The sequence below is a fragment of the Salmo salar genome, chromosome ssa13 (genome assembly GCF_905237065.1).
Source record: "Salmo salar chromosome ssa13, Ssal_v3.1, whole genome shotgun sequence".
In the NCBI taxonomy this organism is placed as follows: Eukaryota; Metazoa; Chordata; class Actinopteri; order Salmoniformes; family Salmonidae; genus Salmo; species Salmo salar.
In genome coordinates, this window is record NC_059454.1 from 24,908,316 (window position 1) to 24,919,619 (window position 11,304).

Consider the following 11,304-nt stretch of genomic DNA (forward strand, 5'->3'; position numbering starts at 1 on the left):
ATGTAATGACTACCTCATCTCTGTACCCCACCTATACAATTATCTGTAAGGTCCTTCAATCGAGCAGTGGAATTTCAAACACAGATTCAACCACGAAGACCAGGGAGGTTTTCAAATGCCTCACAAATGGCACCTATTAGTCGATCTTTGAGCATGGTGAAGTTATTAATTACATTTTGAATGGTGTATCAATACACCCAGTCACTACAAAGATACAGCAGTTCTTCCTAACTCAGATGCCGGAGAGGAAGGAAGCCGGTCAGGGATTTCGCCATGAGTCCAATGGTGAATTTAAAATAGTTACAGAGTTGAATGGCTGTGATAGGAGAAAATGGAGGATGGTTCAATAACATTGTACTCCACAATACTAACCTAATTGACAGAGTGAAAAGAAGGAATCCTGTACAGAATAAAAAATATTCCAAAACATGCATGTTGTTTGCAACAAGGCACTGAATTAATACTGCGAAAATTGTGGAAAAGCATGTGGTGGTTAATTTCTTTACTATCAAATGAGGAGACAAACTTATCACACAAGTCAGAGTTATAATTAAACTAAATATTTATTCACTTATTAATAAGGGAGCAGGTCAATACAACACACACATATAAAGTGCATCGTTTGAGAGCTCTACAATAATGATGGCTGGACGATGAATCACTCTCAGATGATTCGTTAAGAGCCCCAAGACAAATGTACAAAGGTCTTTTATAGCCAAGATACACCCCCTTCAGTCTACATGACAAACAACAGATATATGGAATGGGTCACGGGTAAGATTTGAATGAAAGATACGTATAATTCACAGCAGACAGTATCTGCTGTAAAAACTGTTCTCATTGTGTATACACCAGGTTCTGGCCCTGGAGTCAGCTCTCTCTGGTACCTTATAAAACAGAAACATTAACTCATGCTCTGGAATGCGTATTACCCAAAGACATCATAAATCTCCTGTCAGTGTTAAATCTCCCAGAGGCCCACTTTCAGTTCACACAGACACAATATAGTTACAGTGAGGGAAAAAAGTATTTGATCCCCTGCTGATTTTGTACGTTTGCCCACTGACAAAGAAATGATCAGTCTATAATTTTAATGGTAGGTTTATTTGAACAGTGAGAGACAGAATAACAACAAAAAAATCCAGAGAAACGCATATCAAAAATGTTATAAATTGATTTGCATTTTAATGAGGGAAATAAGTATTTGACCCCCTCTCAATAAGAAAGATTTCTGGCTCCCAGGTGTCTTTTATACAGGTAACGAGCTGAGATTAGGAGCACACTCCTAAAGGGAGTGCTCCTAATCTCAGTTTGTTACCTGTATAAAAGACACCTGTCCACAGAAGAAATCAATCAGATTCCAAACTCTCCACCATGGCCAAGACCAAAGAGCTCACCAAGGATGTCAGGGACAAGATTGTAGACCTACACAAGGCTGGGATGGGCTACAAGACCATCGCCAAGCAGCTTGGTGAGAAGGTGACAACAGTTGGTGCGATTATTCGCAAATGGAAGAAACACAAAAGAACTGTCAATCTCCCTCGGCCTGGGGCTCCATGCAAGATCTCACCTCATGGAGTTGCAATGATCATGAGAACGGTGAGGAATCAGCCCAGAACTACATGGGAGGATCTTGTCAATGGTCTCAAGGCAGCTGGGACCATAGTCACCAAGAAAACAATTGGTAACACACTATGTCGTAAAGGACTGAAATCCTGCAGCGCCCGCAAGGTCCCCCTGCTCAAGAAAGCACATATACATGCCCGTCTGAAGTTTGCCAATGAACATCTGAATGATTCAGAGGACAACTGGGTGAAAGTGTTGTGGTCAGATGAGACCAAAATGGAGCTCTTTGGCATCAACTCAACTCGCCGTGTTTGGAGGAGGAGGAATGCTGCCTATGACCCCAAGAAAACCATCCCCACCGTCAAACATGGAGGTGGAAACATTATGCTTTGGGGGTGTTTTTCTGCTAAGGGGACAGGACAACTTCACCGCATCAAATGGACAATGGACGGGGCCATGTACCGTCAAATCTTGGGTGAGAACCTCCTTCCCTCAGCCAGGGCATTGAAAATGGGTCGTGGATGGGTATTTCGGCATGACAATGACCCAAAATACACGGCCAAGGCAACAAAGGAGTGGCTCAAGAAGAAACACATTAAGGTCCTGGAGTGGCCTAGCCAGTCTTCAGACCTTAATCCCACTGAAAATCTGTGGAGGAAGCTGAAGGTTCGAGTTGCCAAATGTCAGCCTCGAAACCTTAATGACTTGGAGAAGATCTGCAAAGAGGAGTGGGACAAAATCCCTCCTGAGATGTGTGCAAACCTAGTGGCCAACTACAAGAAACGTCTGACCTCTGTGATTGCCAACAGGGGTTTTGCCACCAAGTACTAAGTCATGTTTTGCAGAGGGGTCAAATACTTATTTCCCTCATTAAAATGCAAATCATTTCATAACATTTTTCACGTGTTTTTCTGGATTTTTTTGTTGTTATTCTGTCTCTCAATGTTCAAATAAACCTACCATTAAAATGATAGACTGATCATTTCTTTGTCAGTGGGCAAACGTACAAAATCAGCAGGGGGTCAAATACACACCGGTCTATATAAGGTCCCACAGTTGACAGTACACAAAAACCAAGCCCTGAGGTCGAAGGAATTGTCCGTAGAGCTCCGAGACAGGATTGTGTCGAGGCACAGATCAGGGGAAGGGTAACAAAAAATGTCTGCAGCATTGAAGGTCCCCAAGAACACAGTGGCCTCCATCATTCTCAAATGGAAGAAGTTTGGAACCACCAAGACTCTTCGTCGAGCTGTCCGCCTGGCCTAACTGAGCAATTGGGGGAGAAGGACCTTGGTCGGGGAGGTGACCAAGAACCTGATGGTCACTCTGACAAAGCTCCGGAGTTCCTCGGTGGAGATGGGAGAACCTTCCAGAAGGACAACCATCTCTGCAGAACTCCACCAATGAGGCCGGTATAGTGAAGTGGCCAGACGTAAGCCACTCCTCAGTAAAAGGCACATGACAGCCCGCTTAGAGTTTGCCAAAAGGCTACTAAAGGACTCAGACCATGAGAAACAAGATTCTCTGGTCTGATGAATCTATGATTGAACTTTTTGGCCTGAATACCAAGCATCACGTCTGGAGGTAACCTGGTACCATCCGTACGGTGAAGCATGGTGGTGGCAGCATCATGCTGTGGGGATTTTTTTCAGCGGCAGGAACTGTGAGACTAGTCATGATCGAGGGAAAGATGAACGGAGCAAAGTACGGAGAGATTATTGATGAAAACCTGCTCCAGAGCGCTCAGAATCGCAGACTGGGGGCGAAGATTCACCTTCCAACAGGACAACAACCCTAAGCACACAGCCAAGACAATGCAGGAGTGGCTTTGGGACAAGTCTCTGAATGTCCTTGAGTGGCCCAGCCAGAGCCCAGACTTTTACCTGATCAAACATCTCTGGAGAGACCTGAAAATAGCTGTGCAGCAATGCTCCCCATCCAACCTGACAGAGCTTGAGAGGATCTGCAGAGAAGAATGGGAGAAACTCCCCAAATACAGGTGTGCCAAACTTCTAGCGTCATACCAAAGAATACTTGAATCTGTAAGTACAAAGTACTGAGTAAAGGGTCTGAATACTTATGTAAATGCTATGTATATACACATTTTCAAAAATGTCTAAACCTGTTTTTGCTTCGTCATTATGGGGTATTATGTATAGATTGATAAGGGATTTTTTTAAATCCATTTTAGAATAAGGATGTAGCAACAAAATGTGGATAAAGTCCAGGGGTCTGAATACTTTCCAAATCTACAGTATATGCACGGCCCTCAAGCCAATAAATCATCAAGGCCATTAATACAGTATCTTTCTAAAATATCTTATTGAGATTATCTCTTTCTGACTCTCTTTTATCCTAACTTTTTCTGTGAAGTGAGAGAATCAATAGCATCTGGTAATTGACATCTTGCACAGAGCGTCTTATTCAGCACAAATGGGAAGTCCATGGAGAATCAGTTCCCTTGTTAGTCACATTTAAATGTGTTTTTTTGTGCCATTATAAACTGTTCTACCATTGTGTGTGTGTGTGTGTGTGTGTGTGTGTGTGTGTGTGTGTGTGTGTGTGTGTGTGTGTGTGTGTGTGTGAAACTACACATGACCATCAAGCAGTCAAATGGTCTCAGTGTTGGTTCTGGGAGCATGTTATCTCTATTAGAGATAGACAGCTAGTCATGGAGTTTATTATACAGAAATGTTAAGGGGTTGGTGGAAAAACATCTAAATATGCATTCTTTTCATTTTGTTAGTGATTCCTTCTCATCTTATCCAGGCTGTATCACATGATTGGGAGTCCTATAGGGCGGCGCACAATTGGCCCAGTGTCATCCGGGTTTGGCCGGGGTAGGCCGTCAAATGTAAATAAGAATTTGTTCTTAAATTTAAAAAATATGTAATAATATTTTGTCAACATCAAGACAGGGCTTTGCAAGATTAAAAACCAAACCTGATATAAATTTCAATGACAGTTGCAAGAAAAACAAGATTTGTCTCATCTAAAAACATAATATGGTTTAAAGGTCCATGGAGCATGGAAATAAATAGGCTTACATATTTCTGAAAGGTCTTGCTACATATCAGGCATGTGCTACATCCATAAAATGTAAATCAACAAATAGAAGGCAAACTGTCTCTGTGCATGTTTATTTAACAAGGCAAGTCAGTTGAACAAATTCTTATTTTCAATGACAGCCTAGAAACAGTGGGTTAACTGCCTGTTCAGGGGCAGAACGACAGATTTGTACCTTGTCAGCTCAGGGATTTGAACTTGCAACCTTTCAGTTATTAGTCTAACGCTCTAACCACTAGGCTACCTTGCCGCCCCAAACAAATCACGCATGTGCTGTGCATTAGTACAGGGAAATGTATGCAGGGTTGTTTTTAACCTCCTGCTATAAGGACAAGTAATATGATGATTTATATATATCATTGATATGGTTAATTAAAGGCCATCGCTACCATATTCATGTTCCTATCTATCAATGTCCTCATTAAAACATAATTCCATTAAAGGCATGCAATATGAAGTACTTTCCACAGAATCCGCAGCAGCCATCACACTGAGGACCTGCTTTACTCGTGTGCGTGTGTGAGTGTGCGTGTTTGTGTGTACTTAAAAAACAATCATAATACCCAAAAATCTATAGTGATAGTCATTTGCATCATTACATTTTTGTTAATATAATTATCATGCCATGTGTATCATCTCAATCATGCATCTCCACTCTTATTTGCATGCAAAAAAAATCTATAATGCAGATAATACTAATAAACTGTCCAGGAGGAAAAAATATTGGGGAAAAAACAAACAACTCACAGAGTATTACAATAGTAAATGAATTGATTCACAAGATACATCTCCAGCGGCTATAATGCAAAAACAACTTAAATTCATCCTGTATAAATACAGCATTGTAATCATTTGATTAGGGAAAATAGGTTCTAAAATTCCTGTTATAAAACAGATTCTCTTGCCTCTGCCAATACTTTACACCAATTTATTTATAATAAAGCGTGTGCATCTACAGTGTACTACAACACCTTGCCTATGTAGTGTATTAAAAATATGTATAAAATACTTGATTAATCCAACCTTTACAAACAAAGATTCTGTCCCACGTGGTGCTACACTGACTTCCTCCGGCAGCAGGGGTACTCCCTGAAGTTGTGCCCAAGCGAGAGTGTGCTCCCTGGGGACGAGAGTCCTGTGTTGTCTCTGGGGCTCCAGCTCTGGATCCTGTAAGAGATGGAGTTGCAGTAGACTGAGTTAATGTTGCACCCAGGGTGCTCCCTGTGGGAAGGCAGGGGGCTCTCACACACCTCCAGATGGTAGCACATACAGGAACACAAGGAGCCCAGGGGAGACTCTGGCCTTTGTCTGCCAGTGCCATGCAGCTGTAAATGCAGCCTCTGCCTGCAGGGGGCACCCCTGGCCCTGTCCCTATCCTCCTGCTCCTCTGCTGGGGAGGAGATGAGGTTGGTGCGGCTAGTGCCCTCCTCCATGGGCAGGAAAAGATTGATGTGACTGCGGCTCTGCCCCATCCTGTCCCTCTCCCTGACCCTAAGCACTCCTCTGCCCTGCCATGGTCCTCCTCCTCCTCCATGGAGCCCCATGGTCAGCAGGCCCCTCTCCCTCTTGATGGAGGCCCTCTCCTGGGCGTCCCTCCTCTCGTCCTCTGTGTTCATGGTGAGGAAGCGCAGCACTACCAGGTTGAGGAAGGCTCCTATCACTGTCAGTCCAACCAGGATGTACATGAAGCTGAAGGCCACATAGGGCGTCTTCTCCTGGAGGTCCTCCTTCTTCTGCAGGGCCACAAAGTCCCCAAACCCAATGGTGGTGAGCGTGATAAAGCAGTAGTAGTAGGAGTGGAAGAAGGTCCAGGCCTCATAGTGGGAGAAGGCTATTGCCCCAACACACAGGGTGCCGATGCAGGACAGGAAGCCCACCAAGACCATGTTCTCCATGGACACCTCAGTCCTCTGTAACCCTAGGCACTGCTTGGCCCTGCGCAGGAGATAGCAGACAAACGTGTTCATCCTCTCGCCCAGGCTCTGGAACATGACCAGGGTGAGCGGGATGCCCAGCACGGCATAGAACATGCAAAAGACCTTCCCTGAATCTGTGCCTGGAGCTGCATGGCCATAGCCTGTGGAGATAGATGGCCACCCAGAGGAACACTCAGTTACTCTTTACTGTGTGTTATTGTAGAATAATAATGATGCTGATGAAGCCAATTGTTAAGGGATTCCGAGAATAAGGAATAACATGCTACGATATTCGGTATAGATGTGCAATGTATTAAATTAGACTTTAAAATAGGCAAATGCCTGACTCTTCTGTACAGTAGCCTATTTGAAAATGCAGAACACTGCAGAGACACTGTATTATAAAACAATTTCCTGACACCTGTAACACTTTAACTCAGCCATGAGAAAAGTAGCCTAAGGGAAGCTAGCAAAACTTGCCAATTGTGGTGATGACCGTGATGGCAAAGTAAAAAGACCCGGCGAATTTCCACTGTCTCCCGGCGCGGTGGGGCTCCGCTTGCAGCACCACCCGCTCGATCTCCCGGTAGTCGTCCTCCGAGAAGCGGTACTTCTTCTTCATCTCAGTGCGCTTCAGCTCAAGGATGCGTCGGCGGGAGCTCTCCGTCTCGGATTCCAGTGCGTCGAACACCGCAGCGCCCACCAGCAGGTAGGAGAACATGCAGAGGATAAGAGACAGGGTCCGCACATTTTGCTTCTTCATCTTCAAGCCCTCGGCGCGGAGAAACTCTTACAGGTGGGAGTGGTGCTCACTGTGGTTTAGCTCTCGCCTCTCTGGCTGTGGCGTAGAATCAATCCAACAGCAGGTGTGGCGTGGGGAGGAGGTGCACACAGATAAAAGAGGAAGTGTATGGAAGGTTTCAAATGTTGGCAACTTTGGGTTCTTTTCCCCTTCCAAAAAACATGCGAGTCTTAGGCTACTTGAGTTCAATGTGGATAATCATTGCCGTCAAATACATTTCGATTATTCCCACAATAAAAATTTTCCAGCACTAAGTCTGTAGAGTTTCTAAAATGTTCGATAACCATTTTCTTCAATGTATATTCTAGAATGTTGAGAGATAATCATTGTCCTCGAGATGTTTCAGATCCAACGCATTCTGTCCAAAAGATAAGTTCCTCCAGCGTTTGCATCTCGTTTGTGCATGCGTGATATGGAGAGCCTATAGGCTAGATTAGAAAATGTCTGACTTTATTATTCTACAAAATGCATAGGTTACTGTTGCGCCTGGTTTTCTATTGGAGTATCCAAACCTACTCACATTCAACAAGTGTCCCAACACAACCCTATAAACCCACATAAGACATTACATAAATCCCCAAGCGCCCACGGAAAGTAAAAAAGCGAAGTCAATGCGCGACCACATGGCCGCTCTCTCTCTCTTTCACTCAATATTGACAGAGTGCTGACTCCGAATAAAAACATTCAGCACTATGGATAGCGACTAGCGGAGGCGAGCATTGGTGACCTGCGCATTGGAACTCCTTTCTTCAAATGAAATCAAATTGTATTGGTCACATACATACGGTTAGCAGATGGTAATTGGAGTGTAGCGAAATGCTTGTGCTTCTAGTTCCAACAGCGAAGTAATATCTAACAAGTAATCTAACAATTCTCTAACAACTACCTAATACACACAAATCTGCTCAGGCTGAATGAGAATATGTACATATACATATAAGGATGAGGGATGGCCCGAGCGGCACAAGCAAGGTGCAATAGATGGTATAAAATACAGTATATACATATGATATGAGTAATGTAAGATATGTAAACATTATTAAAGTGGCATTATTTAAAGTGGTATTGTTAAAGTGACTAGTGATCCATTTATTAGTGGCCAGTGATTGGGTCTCAATGTAGGCAGCAGCCTCTTTGAGTTAGTGATTGCTGTTTAGCAGTCTGATGGCCTTGAGATAGAAACTGTTTCTCAGTCTCTCGGTCCCAGCTTTGATGCACCTGTACTGACCTCGCCTGTTGTCCTTTGATAATTTTGGCCTTCCTGTGACATCGGGTGCTTTAGGTGTCATGAAGGGCAGGTAGTTTGTCCCTGGTGATGCGTTGTGCAGACCACACCACCCTCTGGAGAGCCTTGGGTTGAGGGCGGTGCAGTTGCCGTACCAGGCTGTGATACAGCCCGACAGGATGCTCTCAATTGTGCATCTTTTTAATTTTTTTTATTTCACCTTTATTTAACCAGGTAGGCTAGTTGAGAACAAGTTCTCATTTACAACTGCGACCTGGCCAAGATAAAGCAAAGAAGTGCGACACAAACAACAACACAGAGTTACACATGGAATAAACAAGCGTACAGTCAATAACACAATAGAAAAAAATGAAAGTCTATATACAGTGTGTGCAAATGGCGTGAGGAGGTAAGGCAATAAATAGGCCATAGTAGCGAAGTAATTACAATTTAGCAAATTAACACTGGAGTGATAGATGAGCAGATGGTGATGTGCAAGTAGAAATACTGGTGTGCAAAAGAACAGAAAAGTAAATAAAAAAATATGGGGATAAGGTAGGTAGATTGGGTTGGCTATTTACAGATGGGCTATGCACAGCTGCAGCGATCGGTTAGCTGCACAGATAGCTGATGTTTAAAGTTAGTGAGGGAAATATAAGTCTCCAGCTTCAGCAATTTTTGCAATTCGTTCCAGTCATTGGCAAAGGAGGTGTTGGCTTTGGGGATGACCAGTGAAATATACCTGCTGGAACACGTGCTACAGGTGGGTGTTGTTATCGGGACCAGTGAGCTGAGATAAGGCAGAGATTTACCTAGCATAGACTTATAGATGACCTTGAGCCAGTGGGTCTTGCGACGAATATGTAGCGAGGGCCAGCCGACTAGAGAATACAGGTCGCAGTGGTGGGTGGTATAAGGGGCTTTGGTGACAAAACAGATGGCACTGTGTTAGACTGCATCCAGTTTGCTGAGTAGAGTATTGGAAGCTATTTTGTAAATGACATCGCGGAAGTTGAGGATCGGTAGGATAGTCAGTTTTACGAGAGTATGTTTTTGGCGGCGTGAGTGAAGGAGGCTTTGTTGTGAAATAGGAAGCCGATTCTAGATTTAATTTTGGATTGGAAATGTTTAATATGAGTCTGGAAGGAGAGTTTACAGTCTAGCCAGACACCTAGGTATTTGTAGTTGTCCACATATTCTAAGTCAGAACCGTTCAGAGTAGTGATGCTAGTCGGGCGGGTGCGGGCAGCGAATGGTTGAAAAGCATGCATTTGGTTTTACTAGCGTTTAAGAGCAGTTGGAGGCAACGGAAGGAGTGTTGTATGGCATTGAAGCTCATTTGGAGGTTAGTTAACACAGTGTACAAAGAAGAGCCAGATGTATAGAGAATGGTGTCGTCTGCGTAGAGGTGGATCAGGGAATCACCCGCAGCAAGAGCGACATCGTTGATATGTACAGAGAAAAGAGTCGGCCCGAGAATTGAACCATGTGGTACCCCCATAGAGACTGCCAGAGGTCTGGACAACAGGCTGTCCGATTTGACACACTGAGCTCTGTCTGAGAAGTAGTTGGTAAACCAGGCGAGGCAGTCATTTGAGAAACCAAGGCTGTTGAGGCTGCCAATAAGAATACGGTAATTAACAGAGTCGAAAGCCTTGGCCAGGTCGATGAAGACAGCTGCACAGTACGGTCTTTTATCGATGGCGGTTATGATATCGTTTAGTACCTTGAGCATGGCTGAGGTGCACCAGTGACCAGCTCGAAAACCGGATTGAAACAGCGGAGAAGGTACGGTAGGATTCTAAATAGTTTGTCTGAAAAGTTTGTCAGGGTTTTGAGTGACAAGCCAAATTTCTTCAGCCTCCTGAGGTTGAAGAGGCGTTGTTGGAACTTCTTCACCACACTGTCTGTGTAGCTGGACCATTTCAGTTTGTCTGTGATGTGTACGCTGAGGAACTTAAAACTTTCCACCTTCTCCACTGCTGTCCCTTTGATGAGGATTGGGGGGTGCTCCCTCTGCTGTTTCCTGAAGTTCACGATCATCTCCTTTGTTTTGTTGACATTGAGTGAGAGAGTGTGGTGTCAGGAAAACAACCTGAGTGCCCTCACCTCCTCCCTGTAGGCTGTCTCATCGTTGTTGGTAATCAAGCCCACTACTGTTGTGTCGTCTGCAAATTTGATGATTGAGTTGGAGGCGTGCATGGCCACACAGTTGTGGGTGAACAGGGAGTACAGGAGCATGCTACATTGTGCGGCCCCGAGTGTTGAGGGTCAGCGAAGTGCTGATGTTGTTTCCTACCTTCACCACCTGGGGACGGCCCGTCAACATCCAGGACCCAATTGCACAGGGCGGGGTTGAGACCCAGGGCCTCCAGCTTGATGATGAGCTTGGAGGGTACTATGGTGTTGAATGCTGAGCTGTGGCTGGTTTTGTTTTTGTAGTCTGTGATTTCCTGTAGACCCTGCCACATACATCTCATCTGAGCCGTTGAATTGCGACTCCACTTTGTCCCTGTACCGGCATTTCACTTGTTTGATTGCCTTGCGGAGGGAATAACAACACTGTTTATATTCAGCCATATTCCAAGACCTCTTTCCATGGTTAAATTCAGTGGTTCGCTCTTTCAGTTTTGCGTGAATGCCGCCATCCATCCATCCACGGTTTATTGTTAGGGTAGGTTTCAGTAGTCACAGTGGGTACAACATCTCCAATGCACTTCCTTATAAAC

General features: G+C 44.4%; 1 protein-coding gene across 1 annotated transcript; it reads right to left on the reverse strand.

Annotated features, from left to right (window-relative positions):
• Positions 1–5,354: 5,354 nt before the first annotated feature.
• Positions 5,355–7,623, reverse strand: LOC106566767 (potassium channel subfamily K member 15-like). The gene is made up of 2 exons (XM_014135137.2): positions 7,029–7,623; positions 5,355–6,709 (listed from the first exon to the last, which is right to left on the reverse strand). Exons 1-2 carry the CDS (start codon positions 7,309–7,311, stop codon positions 5,688–5,690), a joined length of 1,305 nt encoding a protein of 434 aa, XP_013990612.1. The 5' UTR covers positions 7,312–7,623; the 3' UTR covers positions 5,355–5,687.
• Positions 7,624–11,304: the final 3,681 nt, after the last annotated feature.